At 31.6% G+C, this 20,347-nt stretch overlaps 1 protein-coding gene and 1 pseudogene across 1 annotated transcript; both read left to right on the forward strand.

Moving 5' to 3' along the window:
• Positions 1 to 757: 757 nt before the first annotated feature.
• LOC128160205 (uncharacterized) lies at positions 758 to 2,704 on the forward strand. The gene is made up of 4 exons (XM_052823491.1): positions 758 to 778; positions 1,612 to 1,729; positions 1,812 to 1,911; positions 2,089 to 2,704. Exons 2-4 carry the CDS (start codon positions 1,641 to 1,643, stop codon positions 2,308 to 2,310), a joined length of 411 nt encoding a protein of 136 aa, XP_052679451.1. The 5' UTR covers positions 758 to 778; positions 1,612 to 1,640; the 3' UTR covers positions 2,311 to 2,704.
• An 11,592-nt stretch (positions 2,705 to 14,296) lies between these two features.
• LOC128159246 (uncharacterized) lies at positions 14,297 to 15,591 on the forward strand (annotated as a pseudogene).
• Positions 15,592 to 20,347: the final 4,756 nt, after the last annotated feature.

Consider the following 20,347-nt stretch of genomic DNA (forward strand, 5'->3'; position numbering starts at 1 on the left):
AGTGAAATATTTAAATGCAGTATTTTTGCGCATTTATATTGATGGGCATTTTAAGCCTCTCTGGGTTATTTCCCCTTCAAGATGCCAATTCTAAAGCATGTGTTTTTACAATTATTGTGAAAGTATAATAGTATGTAATGATTTGTTATGAAATTATTTTCATGTTTTGAACTTCTTGAAAATTGAGTAACTATTTTTTTAAATGAAAACGTGGCAATTTCAAGTACCGACATGTTATTGATACATTAAAATTACGTTATTTTTGTCTGTTTTGAACTACTTCAACCATGAAAAGTTACTTTTTGTTCTAACCTCCGACCGATTCGTTCCGGCTTTATTTACTAAATAGATTGTTTGCATTAAATTGATATCTATTCATCTCCACTAAAATGATGTACTGGTGAACATTCCAAAAACCATAAGATCCAGTACGGCGCAACCTACATAAAGAATACCCCCCTTTGCTTGGAGACTATGCGTTCTCGCTATGAATCACTAGAGGACAGAATATGCATCTTTTAAAGCTTAAAAATTTAAAGCGAATAACCCTTAATGTCAATTAACAATGTTCTTCATCAAATTACATGTACGCTCGTTGTGTTGATGAGAAATAAGCATGCACTGAAGGATAAGCTTCGGAAAATCTTACCCATTGTTCTCATATAAAGTTATATGAACTGTTAAATCAAAGATTATGTCATAAATGAATGCATTTTGTATTTTTATTTTATTAAAGTGCATTCCAATGAACCTGGACGTTCTTTTGGAAATCAACAAGGTCGGTATTAGAGAAACCAGAAATTGGAAAAAGCTTCCATGCAATTCTTGTAGTGACGTTTACGAGATCCAATCGTGGGTTTTCAAATTGTGAAATTAAAAACAAATAAATACATTTCAATAATTAAATCATAAAGGTTCATTAGACTTGAAATTCGATCTTGCACATGTTTAGGCCGCATCATTTTTTCTTCTGTTTTTATTACTTTATTTCCGGTGACGGAACGGCTTACAAAAATCTCAGTTGGCTGTTTTTTTTTATCAGTTTGGTTTACTTTTCATTTACCAGTCTCTCTTAACTAATTCCTAACGTAGTAACTTGCGATTTTTCAAGCACATGCACTAGGGACATATATGATACAACCTTCTCTCTTTTTTCATATTTTTCAAAATACAAAATGTGGAGCAGTTATATATGCATATTATTCCGATATCAATTATACATTATAAATTTAAAATGCATTTGGATACAACGATAATGTTGCATTAATAAGCATAAATTACTTCTTGCGTATTTAGGCCAACGTTTTCTTATCTGTCCAAAGATATGTATATTCCGAAAAATTCTTTGCTCACATTTATCGATATCTTTTTTTTTCGTAATACCAAACACTTCATTGATTATTGATTTAAACACAATAACTTTATCTGAATTCACATACAATAAGTATTACATTTTGAAGAAATTTTTTATCTGTGGATATATTGTTCGTTTCATATCGTAAATAATCAAATGTACGTCTGTTATTTATTGGCAATATTTCAGTAAATCCATATGTCTGTTATTATTCTATTCTTAATACGTATTTGCATGTACTTGATTTTATATAACAGATCACAACATTGAATCAATATTAGGGACCATGTTTGGTGGAATTATTCTTGGTGTTATCTTTACAGCAGTCATTGCGATTTTGATTGTTAAAAAAATCCGAACTAATGTTAAGAAAAGGTAAGAAGTTTCAATTTCGTCGACTTTAGATAAGTGTTTGTTTTTTGGTATAATGCATTTGAACAAACATTTCTTTTCAAAGAGAAGAACCAGTGGTTATGTTTGCAAACGAAAGATTATACAATTTTGCAAAAGTTGTTGAGAATGAGGATAACAACGTTTTCCAGACAAACGATAAAACGGTAATATACGAGCATGTTTAAATAAATGATTTATAATTTGATATGGTAAAAAGAAATTATAAAAAGAATGAATGAGGACTTTTTTGTAAATTTAAAACAGTAATCGGAGACTTATTACAGATAAAAATGCTTTTAGACAAAACCAATCTACAAACATTTTTTTGTCTTTTAAAAAAGAAGATAGTCGTTAAAGTATCACCAATCACCTGTCAAGAGAGAGGTCTAATATACAGCTCTATGACTAGAAACACGAGAATTGAACAACATATGGAGGATGTTTACAATCATCTACGTGAGGAAGAAAAACACGAAACAGATGGAGACCATTACGATCACGCGTGTGCTGCATCTTATCTCGGTACAAAAGAACCCCCCAGCATATATAGTAGCATACCATGAAGTGCATAAATCAATGATTAATTTCATTAATTTGAAAAGTGATATCTTCCGTATGAAAACATCGGAAGAAAATACATATTATGTATTAATAATTATTTTTATTATACTTTCATGTTGAATACTGCAATCTGATTGGTTTAGACGCAGTTGATAATCCATTATATTACCCTCAGCGTTAGCAACACACTTGGCAACGGGTAACACAACAAATTGTTACATGCGCGTAAATTATGCGCGTACGGTTCGCCATAAAATTCACGTCATTACAATATAAAAGCAATAAAGTTTTTTTTTAAATTAAGACATTCAGTATAATAAACAGGCACTATTTATATAGTAGTGGCTAAATTGATTTTATGGTTGCTCCTTATCTAATTTGACATTCCCAACAAGTTTTGAGACAGTGATTATTTACAATACAAATGCATTTAGCGAATTTTAAATTACACTTAAACTTTGCCTGTTATATTATAAATGATTTTTGAATTAACAGATTCCATGCTTTTCATCAACCATAGTTCAACTTTTCACATAATAAATATTTTTTTTATACTTCATCCAAACTATTTACGTCATTATTGATGGATCTTGTTTAGTGTCCCTTTGGCATCAACGTGCATGTTGTCTTTTTTCCCTGCGTTCATTAGCTGATTGTCTTGGTTATAACTTTTTTTTGGTATTCATTAACAATTCATTACCTGGAACAAATCTCACGTTTACATTAATATATCTAAAGGGTAAAATATTCAATAATTATCATTTTTATAATTATTCGCACTTAACATAGTGTAATGTAACTTACTGACAACAACTGAATGACAATATTGCACTTTTATAAATGAATTGCAAGACAAGGTATAGTGGATAGCATTTTAATTAATTAAGTTAAATATGTGTCACCTTAGACTGATTTGAAGATTTCAGAAGAAAAAATACAAATATTAAAGTTAACCCCTTACACATACATATCATGAAACAATATGGGTGATCTTTTTTATGTTAAAAAGATCATTTACAGGATTTTGATACCTTAAATGAGTAGGGATTTGATAGTTCTAGACTTGTTTAAATAAACTGGATTATTACATTTGGACACGTATATCATGCTTGTTTTTTACTGGGCAATTTTTATCCCCGTTAAATGTAATAAGGAGGTTGGCATCTGAAGTACTAGTAATGTCAATCATCCGAAAACATCTTAGGTATCAAGTTTGGGACTTTAGATTATGTTCATTTATTGTATTTGTGATCTATGTCATATGCCATTTTTTGGAAATATGGAGCCCCAAACAGAAATGATAATTTTCCTGAAATTATTGCCAAAATTTGGCATGGAAATTGATGTTTTTAAGAATTCAAACAAATATTGATAATTTGAACAATTATTTAGTCATGATTTCAGCACAGTCTGAAGTTAAACACATGTAGTAACTATAAAAGTAATATCCAAGTCAAAGTTTCAGAAACCTTGCTTTACTGATGGTTTCAAATACCAGTGCATAATGAATACAATGTAAAGATTGTTACAAAATTTTGGAGTGATCAAATTATTACGCAAATAAAAAAAATAGTAATGCCATCTTTTCAGAACTTTGCTTACAAAAAGAGATACATTTAATGTCTCATATAAAAAAAAATAAAAAGTAGATCTGACATGTAATAAGCTATTTTTTCTTGACTTCTATGAAATATAAGCTAAATATGCCAAAATTTATCGATAGAAATATCAAAACGTTGTTCAAATATATTTTTCAGAACAACATGGATATATCATAAAACTGCGCTGAAAATTAGAAGGCTAAAGTAACAGTACTCTAAACTATTGAGTTATGAAAATTGTCTATATTCGTTTTGAAAACCTTCCGCCACAAATTAGAGTCCCTTACTAAGTAAATATGTAATTTGAAAAAACTAATTTTATTCAATTTGATTTATTTGTCACTGTGAAATATAAATCTACAAAAAGAATTATTATATGATGCAGAAATTTTAAACAAGAGGTGACATCAAAGAGAGCGAACCTCCATTAACTGGGTTTACTTTTTGCTAGTCTTGTTCTGGTTTTATAGATTTTCTATAGATCTATAAGTACCGGTTAGTAATGCATTAAAATAATGCTTCCTTTGGTTTTGACTTTTTGTATGATATCTCAGAATAAAACGTGTTTTGTATGTGAATCAGCTTTTAACATGATTATATGAAAAATGTGGTATAACTGCGCCCTAAACGAGCATTGGTAAACGACACTAACAATAAGTTTGATAACTTTTTGAACAACCAGCCACCTTCTCAAAACAAGACTCATTAACTACACCAAACGGAGGGAAACCTCAAAGGGAAATATAATATATGAACAAACAACAATTTTATATATTCATGATACTGGTTTTAAAAAAAGGTTTTACTTTTGTTGTGCAACAAATACTCGAATTTAAGCTTCTGATAAGCGTTTGATTAGGTAGCTTTGAAAACTTATAACATCAGGAGCGCAAGCTTTTTCCCCTAAGTCAAAAAGAGTCTCCCTCACCTCTTCTTACTGTTAAAGCGGTGATTTACATTGGTGGTTAAGTTTGCGATTTCTATTATACAACTATTTAATGTTTGAGCAGTCAATAGACCAGAATAATTTTCCCAAGGTGCAGGGAACAGCTCAGTATGATCTATTGCCCGAGGCCAACGGCCGAGGGCAGCACATAATGCAGAGCTGTTCCCTGCACCAAGGAACAAATTCTGGTCTATTGAGTGTTCAAGCATTAAATAATTGTTTTATTACCTGATTCCTTTTTTAGTTTTCCGGGTTTACAATTTGCATATTGCAAATGGTTTTCGTGCCATTATGCAATATACTCAGATTTTATTTTCATCTTTTACATGCACCGAACCTGTTGCATGCATTACAACATCTCGATTTAATATTAGTTTCCACAAAGAAAGAGGAATCTTCAACCCATTAGATTTTAAATAGTCTTTTACCTTATATGAGGTTTTAAAACTGTTGATTATTTGATACTCCATTTTGATAACATTGAATTTGGTTTCACCAAGTACTAAAAACAGCGTCTATGTAAAGGTAGGTAAAGGAAAATACATTCCCTGAGAAAGGATGTAACATTATAACATTCACGCGTTCTGATATACGTTGCCGGTCCAATAGATCACAGTCTATTGACCGGCGGTCCAATAGATCACAGTCTATTGACCGGCGGTCCAATAGATTTGCAGTCTATTGATCGGCGGTCCAGTAGATCGAAGGCTAATGACCGGCTGCCTAATACATCGCAGTCCATTGACCGGCTGTTGAAAATAGACGCAAATATTTAATTTGTAATAGAACAACAAAATCCCTTTGATTAGGTAATAAGGTCAAATATTACACGTTGGTATTAAATACGTGGATACGTGATATACCACTCCAAAGTGTTTACTGTTTGATCGGGGAAAATTTACACAGTTTTCAGCTTATCGCGTAGCAAGTTTAAATTTCCCCCACGCATAAATAACCATTTTTAGAATATGCCTAAATTTAAACAGATCATCAAATCAATTGAAAAGATTTTGAAGTTTAATTTTTAACTTATTTATATTTTTAGAGAGTTCTTTCGGTGCACAGTTTATCGTCTTTTAGTGTCACCATTTTCTGCAAAATGCACTGTTTATGAATTATATAAAAACAAATTGGATTCATATTTCCTTGAAGCACAAGTAATTAATCTTTAAACGCCATGTTTCTAAGGGGATGGTTATTTAAGATAAAATTTGTATGGTTAGAAAAGGAACAAGGAAGTTTACAATACGACCTCGTAATAGCTCAAAGTAACTGCAATGTTACTTACATGAACATTCATATTTTTTTATAAGTATGTGTGAGTGTTTAATTGCTTCGTTATCATAAACAAAAACATATGCGCGTGTCTTCACTAAACAGTGGGACACATAGTCTTGATGATTTAAATGATAAGAATGTAAAGACATGCATATACCCAGCAGTGTAGGTCAAGTTGACGTGGTTAGAACTGTCTATGTTTCATATCAAACTCTAAATTTTTTTGCTTTAGCAAGGGCGTTTAAGGTATTTAAAATATTCTTAGTTCGGAATAGTAAAGAGATTGTCTTTTAATATCGGAAAAACACGTGTCCTTTTATGGATGATTTATGTGCTTATGATATAATTTTTGAGATGTAAATCATCTATGTCCTTCTGTAAACATGTTTAAATGCATAATTTAGCATTAATGCATTTTACATTTTACACAAAAATCCTAATTATCTATTTCTTAAAATTGGATTTTTGTTGTGCATGTTTTTTTTGATATTTCATTTCAAATAGTTTTCAAACTCTTCTAAGATTTCAAAAACAAATTATGTGTAAAATGACATCTTGATCTATATTAAGTCGACACTAATTTTTGTGTTCAAAAGCGTACCTTATTCTTGATTTTTCTAAAAGTATAAAGTATTGCAGTTTACGTTTTTTGTATTTTGTATTTTGTCTCTACAGGTCAGCATTTTTGTCGGATGGCTAACAAGATGAACACATTTTGTCGGCTGAGGATATTTCTTGTCCTTTCTTGTTCTTGTTACTACTAATCTACTAATTTACTGTATGTGCTTCACAGCTTTATCGAGAATGGTTTTTGACGTCTACTTTTTAGTAAAATGAAATTTAAATAATATCCCCCAAAAAAGAGCAAAAATCATTTAAACCATTTGATACCAATATAATTTCATCTGGTACAGAAATAACAGGGTATTGTATTTGTCGAGAGAAACTTTAATATGAAATTATAGGAAATAAAATAGGTTAGTATAACAAATGTTATATTTGATGCTATTTATGAGAAAATCATATCATGTACCCAGCCTTTCTCATACATGTATGTCTTAACGCTACAGTTGCATGTTTAATATTTCTAAATGCTGGAGATTTGGCAGCCCTTGCAGGCTTTATTTTATTGGAAAAAAGTATTCCTTCAGTCTATAAAGTCTATCATTTTCAATAATAATGAATCACCTTTTATGTAATGAAGTTTTGTTTACATCTATCGACAACAAAAAAGCATTGAATGCTTATTTTTGCATGGCGTCAGTCCTAGAACACAACAGGCCGTGAAGACAAATTATTATACCGCGCGTTAGCGTTTATATTTATTTTGATCTCGCTTTAAATCCATCAAACACTCATAGTCAGGGATATGAAACATGTATTGAACAGTCATATTAACTTGTTATTTAGTTTGCTTCCGCGCATACAATAGAGCACCAGAAACTTTGTACATAAAATCTTCTTATTAGCAAACAAATATGATTTAGAGATTATTTTTCAGACGTACATATCATATTGGTTATGTAAGTTTAAACGTTTCATTCAAATACATGTAATCTTACAATAATAAATGTATTGAAAACGCGTTATGGCGTTCATACTTGTGCCGATGCGATATTGCAAACTAAATATCCTACCTACCTGTAACATATGTATCAAAAGAGAAATTCAAACATATGTAATTTAATTTCTTTTGAGATGGACTGCTGACTTACAGGTCTAAAAAGGGAGAATAATAAAAACGCAATAGCGCATTGTAATTTTAATCTAATAAATATAAATGAATTACCAGTTTTAAATATAGTTGTTCGGGCACTGTTAAGCTATATACGTCTCATAATGCCATGAAATAGGGAAAATATTTTTTACTCAATAAAAAAAAATCAGATAATATTCTTCAACTTAAAATCAAAATTTTGATGAATATTGGGAACCGCTAAAAACTCTTTTAAATTATTTGCTTTCATAGAATAACTATTGCCTGAACAATGTACCACAAAAATCATGAACTTCAATCATCTGATAGTCAATTTTCATTATATGATCCCACTCAACTTTTTACCACACTTTCATTCTATGGTTATTACGTTATTAAATGAAGGATCTTGTTTAATGATTGACAATAGCACACATATAGTATTTGTTGCAATTGCTTAATAAGATCAGTTTCATTTATTTGTAAAGGAAGGGTCAAAACAATTAAAGTATATACTAATTACATATTAGATTAAATAAATACAAGTTCAAGGGGAATTTCGCGTTATCAATTGATTTTTAACCATATGGGTTGTCACTAAAACTTGACAAAGGAGAGGATCCATGTTCCTATCCATTATTTTTTTTTTGTGTAAACATTGCATTTATAAAACAAGGAAGGTAATATATCCTTTAACACGTCAATAAACTTAGCGATTCGAATTTCTTATCCTTAATAGTTCATCGCTCTGTCTCTCTTTGCAGCAAGTTTTGCACAAAATTAAACTTAAACATAACAGACAGACGGACAGGCAGACAGGCAAACAAATAGATATAGATTATCTTTCTCTATCAATCAGGCTTTATTGGATTTGACCACGATCCGACCAAAATTATCGCCTCATAACATAATACTAAAAGAATGATTCCGTATCCCTTAAAGTATATCAAATGACTATAAAATACAGCGTTTTATGTATTTGTTTATCGATGCATATTTCCTCAATTGATTGCAAATTATTGGTTAAGGACACCGTTTTAAAATCAGTACGTAGGTTTCAAAAAGTACATTGTGATTGGTACCTGTTTGTTTTACTGTTTTTCTATTTTACGATGATGATATAATTTTGAATTTGTATCATTAATGGACTGGTACAGTACCTGCGACGTTATTTTTACAAGATAACACATGATATGACAATAATAACGCACGTCAGAACAGTTAACACACACAAACCGGTCGAATTAAGACACGATAGGAAAGGATAAACGAATTTCATGATAAAAGTAAAGTCGCGTTAAATGATCTTCACGATTAACCTGACAGTTGCAGAATTTGATAAAGAACACATACAAATCAAGATATACACAGAATATCTTGTTATTAACAAATGCTTAGTTGTTATTTCTCGATGCATCGTTAAATACTTTATAGAACATATAAAAAAGGGCTGTTAAAATGTATTTACAAAAAAAACCATGAGCTTAAATGATCAATAAATTTATTATTTTGTTTTCATTTTTTTCATTACTGAACACCAAGCCGATCGCCGTGAACATTCAGCTCGAGATCAAATCACACGAATAATAGCGAGATCAATAAAAATACAACTCTTGTTCTAAATATATATAAATTTAAAGTTTATCATTTACGTAAACTCATTCATTTCAATGTAAATGTGATGCATACAAAAGGAATAATATTCCATACAAGTAAAAGAATTAAGAAATTAGATTGATATAATGCTATATAGAATTATGCATCATATGTACTTGTTCGATAAATTAATCGTTTAAGGCGCACAAAACGACTTTTAACTTTGAAATAAAGATACTTGCTTATGGAAAGGAATGAAACGATTATCACGAGAGAATAAACGAAATAAAACCCGGTAAAACTAGTAGAGTTATTGTTCTCGAGCAATTAAAGGTCTTTCCACCCTATTATTTTTTTTTTTTAAAAACCTTGCTAAATTGCACAATAAAGTATACAAAAAGTATTATACCTGTGAATAATGTTGTATTAGAGATTGACAAAACAACAAACCATCAATGATCTTTGAACAGTTTTTGTTAGTTCAAGCTATTGATTTAAGAATTCCCCGTTGTTTGTTGTAAATATCTCTTATTACTTTTCTGAATTTTTTACCATTACATGGGTAAAGAAATGCGTTACCATTAACAATACTTTGTAAAAAGTCGACAATAAGTTTTTAAAAAAGTAATTTAATTGCTGATTACAAAGTTTTTGCAAATGTTTTATATATTAAACACGCTAAAACATTTTTACAGGTTCATGTTTACTATCAGGCTCAAATTTAATGACTTGAACAAGATTGCTGTTGCACTTTATGATCAGCGAAGTTTCAAAGGTTTCATTTTTGAACTGCATCCTGTCGGGTTTGAAAACCTAAGATATGTGTCCAGACAATAATTTATAATACTGGAAGTTATTTTTAAGCTTTCAGAGAGCATGGTTGGACAGTGTATTCTTTTTAATGCATTCTTTTTTGCTTTTAAGGGTGTATGTCCGTTCTCTATCCTAATGGAACACAGTGAAGAGAAGGGCGGAGATCAGGGTGTTTAGCACCTCCTAAAACAATTGAATGTTTTGATACTACTTAGATTGTCCTGGGGGCATTGTGTGTTGTATACACAATCTTCACAGTAAAGAATTCATTGAACGCACAACTAATTGGAAAAAAAAATTCAAATGATATAAAATTCTTAATAACAACACTCTTAAATGTTATGAAATTGTGTTGTTACAGCTACTTATGTGGTAGAACAGATTTATTATTATCTATTTCATATGTATTTATTCGTTTTTGGATTTTCTATTTTCGTTTTGTGCAGTATATTCTTAAATATTATTCATCTAAAGTTTGATTGCGCGCGTATGGTTCTTTAATTTCATTGGTTCATATTATTATCCAATAAATTTGATTCTCTATTAGTATAAGTAACCGTTCAACCTACGTCCAATTGGGCAGTATTTCATTTTAAACGACGTCGGACAATCCAGTGTATATCAGCTGCATCTTGTGGTAGGTTAATATCATATTTAGTTATATATTTCTTTACTACCATGATAGTGATTAGGGCATATTATTTTAATTGCAAGGTTTATACTTTATCGTATTTTTGCAGTTAATCTTGCCATTGTAATTTTTGAAACTTGTTTGTAAGTTCTAATATTAAATTGCTACAAAACATGTTTTACCATATAAATGAATACTGAAATAACGGTTGCATTTTTATCAACGAAATATCGAAACTAAAACATATTGAATGTACATGTAAAATTGTATTTTGTCTAATGTATTTTTCTTTGTTTATAGGTCAATGCTTTAAAACGTTTAATAAATCTGTTAAACAAAACGGCTGTCTTTTGGAATTCCTCACTGCTCGGTTACACTTATATTGACAATTTAAGAATGGATTTTTTTTTTAAATCATACAACCAAAATATTTTTATCTCAAGAATAACTTTTTCTTCTTTAAAACAATTTTTAATCAAATACAATTTCAATTATTCAATTCATCATAATTTTAAAAATGAACATGCATAAAAAAGCATAGAAATGCAAAGTAATGCCAGCATTACACTAGATTTTGGAAAGTAATGTATTACATTAGCATTACTTTTAATGCTAAATGTGGCATTACACATTACTAGCATTACTTAGAAAACATGTAATGCATTGCAATGCATTACCATTACATTTAGCAATACCCCAAGCTTGCTATGTAAGTATGAATGAGTTGACTGTAAAAAAAAATTTCAACTTGAGTAACCACAGGACATTGATGGTTACTTTACTTACCAAATTGAAACCCTAATTGCGCAATCCAGCAATTCCAAATTATATTGAAACCTTTACTAGAATTCTGTATTTCAAATGATATGAAAAATGGAAGTGATTATATGGGAATTTAAATATTTCCGGGGCAAAAACTGCTAGATGGGGCCTCAGATCCTTTCTGTATGAATAGATTGAAGAACCTTTTAAGTGTACTGAAGACAGTAGTAAAAGTTCCAAGTCTCTATCTCTTATGGCTTTAGAGTAGTAGCGATAACAGGCATTTTGTACAATAGGGGCAATAACCCTGTAATTATTTAAGAGGCTTTATTTTAAAATGTCCTAAGATGCCCCACTACATCCATGAAAAAGTTTTTCGATACCACCCTAAAAAAAGAGATCTAAAAACTAATTAATTAATTAAAACTTAAAAGGCCTTGACTTTTGACCTCATTTTGTTCGACCAAGGTAGACACTTCCATCCCAAGTGGTCCGAAGTCTCTATGATAACTATTTAAAAGTTGGAAGTGATTTTATTGAAATTTAAAATTTCAGGGGCAATAACTGCTAGATGGGGCTTCGGATCCTCTCGGTATGAATAGACTAAAGAACCTTATACAGTGTAAGTGTATTGAAGACATTGGTAAAAGCTCCAAATTTCTATTTCTTATGGTTTCAGAGGAGTAGCGATAACAAGCATTCTTTCTTAAAGAACAATAACTTTGTAAGTTTTGGTAGTTTTTGACACGGGGTCAATTCATATCATAACTTTAGATGAGTAATTACAAGAAAATTTAATTGTTTGAATAATCCTAATCACAAACAGTCACCTGGAGCTAACTAGAGAAGAAGAAGAAGAAGAAGAAGAAGAAGAAGAAGAAGAAGTTTTTGACACGGAGTCAATTGATACCATGACTTTAGATGAGTAATCACAAAAAGATTCAATTGTTTGAATAATCCTAATAAAAAAAAGTCACCCGGAGCTAAATAGAGAAGAAGAAGAAGAAGCATTAAAAAAACAAGAGGTCTTTTACCTGGAAGGTGGAAAGAACTAATAAGAAATACAAAAGGCCTTTTATTTAAAAATGGAAAGACACAGTAAAGAAAACAAGAGGTCTTTCACCTGAAAGGTGGAAAAACCTAATAAGAAATATGAAATGTATTTTACTTCTTTAAAAGATGGAAAGACCTCATAAAAAACAAAAGGTCTTTCACTTGAACGGTGAAAAGAGCTAATCAGACGAAAATCTTATAGGATTAACGCACGAAAGGAGAGGATTAATGCACGATAGATCAGTACACACGCACGATACTATGTTATTTATACATTATACGATAGGATAGGATTGTAAAAAAAATAACGTTGTAGCTACTGTAGTTACATGTAGTTCGTTAGTAAGCCAATAAACCCCTAATAAGCAGAAGATTCCATAGTATTTAAATTATTTGGCACAAAGTGATAAACTGAGAATCCAAGTTTGATTGCACAAATCACAAATAGGCGCAACAGAAATCATATTTTAAGAATATTCACTACATTACAAATATTGGTGTCATACTATCAAGTAGTGAACAACCATAATCTAACACAAAAAAATGGATAAAAAAGAACAGCCACCACAATTTGCTATTAGGGATCCCAGCACAATAACTGGGGTCACGTCATTAATCCGTGAACAGCCATAAAAACAAAACAATGAAGAAAATCAAGCCAGGGGAGCCAGGAAAGTTTGCTTTTGGGCATCCCTGAACAGATTTTTTGGTCACTTCATCAAACAGTAAACAGTCATTTAGCAGTAGCCAATAAACAAAGGGGGGGGGGGTTGCAATTGCAATACTGAACACCTACTCTGAAACCCAAGGGTCAAATTATCAAGTAGCATATACCTTGCGAAAGGATTAGGCATAAATGATGGACATCAATAATTGCATTATTTATCGGAGCCGATAAAAAGTGAAATAGCCAATGTTCTAACAAAATCCGTAACACGGTCGTAAAAAGGACAAACACAACATACATAACGAACAACTGAACCAAAATTCGCCATATTGCTTTATAATTCCGAGTATATTCACTGAAATAAATATATCAATGTATATTGCAACCATATCTAATCAAATATATCGCAGCCATGGCCCATAGTTGCCTTCCTTTGGGGTTACCACTACTTTGAGATTAGCAAGAAATCCTCAATGATTGTAGAATATTATGCAGGAAAATACTATTTTCCGGAACATTTAAATGCACCTTATCCCTTAACAGCGCATGAAACCTGAATCTCCGGATATTGATTACATTCTTCCTAACTAGCGACGTACGTAGTTATACAATTATCAAGTTTCATCGTAGCTCTCTTCAAGTTATATTTAGAGTACAAGTTTCCTATTTTATCAGAGATACAGGGCGTGGCGTAAGTCGAAAGCGACAGCTGGAGCCAGGCCCGCCCTGTATCTCCGATAAAATAGGAAACTCGTACTCTAAATGACTTGTGACTCGACCCTAAATGTAAGAAAAAAGGTTACTACACTCTCCCTAATAAAATGACAAATCATAAATTATCTTTCCACAGATCACGCAATCAAATGACCAATCAGATATGTTTTATTTAGCTGACCATGCTATCAGACTTTAATTTTTACATAATGCGCCGAAACTTTGAAGAGGATGGACGGAGAATTTGATCTAAAGTTTGATTTTGGTTTGCTCGCCGAACTGGCGCCGATTGACGAATTTCTGGTCAACAAAATAGATGGCATTACCCTATTGCAAGTATGCGAGACATTAGAATGTGAAAACGCCGCTTTTGAGGGACTGTTGGACTTATCTTTAACTCCCAACTCGGCAGGCTGTGGAGCATTGGATGTTGATGGTATAAAAACCGGAGCAATGGACGTAGATTGTAAGGACAGCGCATCTACATCAAGCGACAGTCGTTTTGGTCAACCTGTGAGTAATGATGAAATCTTCAAACTTAAAGATCAAGAAAACGTGAATACGAAAAACAACACGAAGTGGGCCATGAATCTCTTTGAAAAATGGCGGGCCAACCGGCGGGAAAATATTCCCGATTTTAAGCTGATGACCACTGAGCAGATGAGTTTTTGGCTTGGACGGTTCGTAATGGAGGCGCGGAAGCGCAATGGAACAGAATATCCACCAAAATCTATCTACCTCATACTGTGCGGACTTTTGCGATATTTGATAGACAATGGTGCCTATGATAAGAATTTCCTTGACGATAAAAACGGAGAATTTATTGAGTTCATAAAATTGGTTGATGCAAAAATGAAATCGTTAATTGACAAAGGATTCGGATGTAGTTTAACTTGCAGTTTGAGCAGTTCAAGATCGGAGCGGACAGCGCTGGGCGATTTATTCAGTTCACGGGAAGGGCCACAAAGACCTACAAAGGCGGCCTATGGCATCTGAGTGTGCAGTCAAAGAACCTGAGACATCATTCATCGCCAGGTAAGCCAAAAAATACACTTTTGAATGGTGATAAAATAACATATTTAGAGCAAGCGCGAATCTAGAGGAGGACTCAGAAGGGTCCAGAAACCCTCCCCCTTGAAAAATTCAAATTTCTATAATTTTTTCTTATATAAAACTATCATAAATATGCATCGCTCCCAAATCCCCCCACCCCGGCAAACTTGGATAACCCTTGGACCTTCCTGGAATTTTTTTTGAATCTGTATCTGGGATCATTAGGAGATACCGGTGCGTTTCATAGACGGCCATTGTCTCCTACAGATGAAGAACAGATTCGGTTCGGACAGCAGGTGGTTGGAGTAAATAAACTGAAGTCGTTCATGAAAACCATAACTCAGAATGGTGGATTAAAAGGAAACTTCACTAATCATAGTGGAAAATGTACGTGTCTACTCAGTTGTACTCAAATGGAGTATCTGAGCAGGAAATCATGCGACGCGCTGGTCATAGGTGCGAGACAAGTGTAAGAAAGTATAAGAGAAGCAGTGAACAAATCGAAATGGATGTGTCAAAGATCTTGGATCCAGCCATGAACGAACCAGCGTGTGATACAGATCCCCCGAGAAAGAAAGTTAAATCTGAAAATATTCCATGTGAAAACATTTTGCAGGATCTTACGAATTCAAACACAGCTGTGTTTGCCAATTGCAACTTCAGTTTCAGCATTGTAAATTAAATTAAAAAAATTGTATGAAATGGGTTTTTTTTCAGGATTTTGGTTTTTGGCAAACAGGAACATGAAAGTTAAGATAATTTCTTCTTAAGATTTGCAGCAATCCAAAGAGTACCGATGTTTTATCGGTGATGTTTCTCAGATACAGAACATCACTTTTGCCTCATTTGCATAAGAAACGCCCATCTAAAGTGTTCTGTATCTCAGATACAGCACAAACAAATCCTATAGTAAATCAAGTCGTGTCACAATGTCACTTAAATGTCACTATAACCTAGGTAGAACTTGCTACCAGGTTTATATGTGGTAGGCAACAGCTTCTGTAATTTGTATGAACAAATATTTTTGTGGATGTTCAACCTCTCAATAAGCTGATATTCACTATCAAGATGTATCTGTGAAATTAAAAAAAATGACAATTTAATGGCATGCCAGCTCGTTATGACTTGACTTGGCATTAAGTTTACATACTGCCCAATTGATATATGAATCTTAATTATATTTACACATTGTAGCCCACTTCACAACTGTAACACTACTTCCTCTAATCTAATATCTGAAAGATATAACCTGATTTACATTTTGATTTTTATTCTTAAACCAGAATTGACTATCATCACTATTGATAAAAATTGCCAACTTAAAATTAATAAGACAAACTTAAACTTCACGTGTCAATGATTAGGCATTAAGGAAAGATTATTAAAGAATGAAGTGGAAAACAAATTAAACGAATTATTTCAGCTTATCAAGCTTCTTTTTGACAGCTTAATAACGTTTTGAATTTATCGCAAGTTTCAAAAACGAGTCTTCCAAAACCATTTTCTTATGCCTTAAATGTTAAAGGACATCAATGAATAAGTAAGATTTCGGAGTTTTAAAAATGTTCTAGTTGTAATGTTTTCAGGTAGTCGTTCGGTGAACAGTTTATCAGGGTTTTTTTTCAATTATCACTGCAAAATACACTGTTTGTGAATGGTATTAAAACACATTTGATTTATCTTTTCCTGAAGTTATATTTCCAAAGTCGCGTATGTTTTTAAAGATAAATGTGCATGGTTAGACAAGGAACACGGAAGTTTTCTAGTAAGAACTTGAAATAACTCAAACTAAATGTGCTTGGGCTTTTTTATAATTATGTATGTGTGTTTAATTGCTTTCTTGTCATAAATTTAAGCATGCGCATATCTTCACTAAACAGTGGGGCAGAGAGACTTGATTGTTATCGTATGAATGTAGAGGCATGCCTAACTCAGCAGTGTACGTCAAATTGACGTGGTTATAACTGTGTGCGATTCATTTCACACTCTGTGTTCCTTTGTAAGTTCTTTTGAGAGGAAGGGTATACAAGGAAAAAATAATTTGGAGAATACAAAAGATTTTTTTTTTTTAATTTCGGAAAAAAATGTGTCCTTTTTTTTATTATATCCCGGTTTATGATATTATTTTTGAGATGTAAACCTTTTTTTCTCTTCCGTTTGTTAACCTGTTTTTTTAACAGAAATCCTTATAATGTATTTCACAAAATTGCATCTTTTAGCATAAATTGATTTATATATCATAGTGTAAAATTGCCCCTCTGATATATTTTATTATAAATTTATTGTCAATTTCAAATTATTTTCTTTATAAAGTTGTATTTACCAGTTGGTATACTTTTATTTACTTCAATCAAATTCATGACAATGTAAAAATTATGCTGTTTATTCGTCAATGTCAGTATCAAAGGTGATCGGACAAAGACCCGATAGCGTCCCCTGTCCAAGCATTGAGTTTTTCTTGCCACTAATTGTTACAAAGGGGTGTTAATCTAAAAGGACTCATATTTGATATCAAAAGGAAGGATTGACAATAGGGCTTTGCGATAAAGTACGATTTAAGTTATTAAGAAAACAGAGTTCCATTTGCGGAAAACTAAGAAAAGCACATATCTTACAAGAAGGGATACACGTTTAATGGATTTTACAACTTTTCTCAAGAAAACTGACAAAGGGCCTTAACTTATATATTCTTCTTAATCCATAGCTATGAATTTGATTGAAGTAAATAAAAGTATACCAACTGGTAAATACAACTTAATAATGAAAAGAATTTGAAATTGATAATAAATCTGTACTAAAAACAGAAATAAATCAGAGGGTCAATTTTACAATATGATAATTATATATTTTAATTCAAACAGTTTTCCTAAAGTTTACTGGTTTACAAACCCCAATAACTTGTAAAATGACAGCTAGATCCATTGTATTTCCTTTTCAGAAGCCTACCTTTTCATGATCATTGATTTTTTAACAAATATAAAATATTGCAATTCATTTTTTCGGTACTTTGTCTCGGCAGGCAAGAATTCTTGGTGGATGATTTATAAGGTAAACGCATTTTATCAGCTGAGGGTGTACATATCTAACCTGTAGTTGTTGTTCTACTAATTTACTAATGTATGTACTCCGTGCCTTTAAGTTTGCCGAGAATGCTTTCTAATCTTTTCCTCGCAAAAACTCGTTTAATTTAATTATTTCTTAACTTAGCTGGCATTAAATAGTGAGGTGTCATGTTGTATTGTGTAAAAAAAAAAATGAAGTAATGAAAAAAAAAACCACTTTATGTATTTAAAAGGGTATATGTGACTCTTTGATGTTTTTTTCTTTTCTTTTGTGAGAAAATTGTATTATGTCTCTGTAATTTCACATTTCATGAATGTAATGTGTTTGCAATTTCTAAATGCAGGGCATTTGACTAATTTTTGTAATGCTATCAAAATGTAATGTTAACTCAAACAAGCTTCGAGGTCACCTTTTAAAATGAGGACGGAAACAATCCCGTATGTAACGGCGTTTGTATCAAATGACTTATGAATGTCCCACTTAACAGACGAATCAATAGGGAGTTTGTCAGTAACCAGGAAGAAAATATCCCGTTGTGCAAATGGCGATGTACAGGCAAGTGCTCTTATGTAAGTAAGCATTAATTATTTTTCTCAATCTTATTAAATATATAAAGGGCATTTTTGATAAAGAAAATATTTAAACTTCTTCATTGGTTTACAAATCTAAAACAAAGATAGATGCATGATTCAAACATCTCTTCTACCAGATTTTTATTTAAGTCGCTACGTTAAATTCCAAAATATCATTATCTGTAAATTATGGTTTGTCACGATTTTCATCCATAAGTATATATGTGTGTTTTTGTAGCTGGTATGAAGATTTGAATTAAATAGACAAATGCTTTACAGGTCTGCAAACGTGAAAAATAAAAGCACAAGCGTGAAAGGAAGTCGAACATTAATAAATATCAGATTTAAAACTGGTTGTTCAGACACGTTTACTGAATGTTCTAGACATTTTTCTTTTCTTTTTTGTTTACATGAATTATGTGGCTACATGGGACAATAAATCAGGAACAAGTATTTCCCTGACAAAGAGATTCCTTATATTAATCCAAACAAAGTGCAAATTTAACAGATTTCATTTTTTTTGCCTTGTCAAGGTCCTAAAATATCAAACTCTTTTTAATCTATAAGGCACAGATAATATATGCCAGCCTATAATTATCATTTCATTTATATTTCAAACTAAATCTGAGCTGTGCAATATCATGAATTAAGAAATACCAACAATTATTTTACTCTTAAAATGATAAAAACCGCTTCAATTGTCAAACAAACAAAATTCAGATAAAGATAAGGAAACACTAGTTAACGTTTTAATCCCTTTGCTTTCCTTTTTCACCTTAAACTGCTATACATGATCATTAATAACATTTTTCAGACCTTTTCACAGATCAACGTTTATTGGAAGGCATTATTTAATTCGGTTGTAAAAAGTTTACAAAAAAGTAACATGTGAAAATAATACATAAATTACGCAACGAAGCATAAGTTAAACCTACTTTCGTGTTGCTAGTTACTGCACTTTGTTGAAATATACCCATGCGTTTCTCAGTGCCATTCAATGTTTCCTTGGAGCTTTTTTATCTTCTCGGGTTTCTTTCATTACAGAAGATCGTGGGTGCATTCAACCATATATATATATATATAGAGAGAGAGAGAGAGAGAGAGAGAGAGAGAGAGAGAGAGAGAGAACTAAGAAAATTGTTTGATGGCTTGATGCTTAATTAGCAAAAGTCATTCAAAAGATAATTTAAAATAGTTTATTCAATCGATCGATTTTGCAAGATATGGCTTGTCATTGAAATTAGATGTGAGGACGTATCTTTCTTGTTTTTACAACTTACTTGATCATTTTATGTAACCATTGCATTTCATTAATAAAACAAGGAAAATGATATATGTTTAAAAGCTGTCAATAAACTTAGCGACTGGAGTAATAACAATTTTTGTTTTTTAAACTTAATATCTCTGTCTTTTTTCCAGCAATATTCAAGTAGGATAATTAATCAATCCTTGTGTTTGTTTATCGTCCATACATGGTTTTTAGCTATTGAAACCTGTCAACTTAGTAACTTATTTAACAAAAAGTGATTGATTTCAATCCTTTTCAATCTGTAAAAAAGGATCGTGTTCTACGGCAAAATATTTTGGTTGCTAC

Source organism: Crassostrea angulata, chromosome 8, assembly GCF_025612915.1.
Source record: "Crassostrea angulata isolate pt1a10 chromosome 8, ASM2561291v2, whole genome shotgun sequence".
NCBI lineage: Eukaryota > Metazoa > Mollusca > Bivalvia > Ostreida > Ostreidae > Magallana > Magallana angulata.

What these genes read in the sequence shown, in the direction of transcription:
- LOC128160205 (XM_052823491.1), top strand. Translation starts at nt 1,641, where the DNA reads ATGTTTGGTGGAATTATTCTTGGTGTTATCTTTACAGCAGTCATTGCG. An exon ending in CGAACTAATGTTAAGAAAAG is followed by an intron (nt 1,730 to 1,811) that starts GTAAGAAGTTTC and finishes TTCTTTTCAAAG; the next exon opens with AGAAGAACCAGTGGTTATGT. An exon ending in TCCAGACAAACGATAAAACG is followed by an intron (nt 1,912 to 2,088) that starts GTAATATACGAG and finishes CTTTTAAAAAAG; the next exon opens with AAGATAGTCGTTAAAGTATC.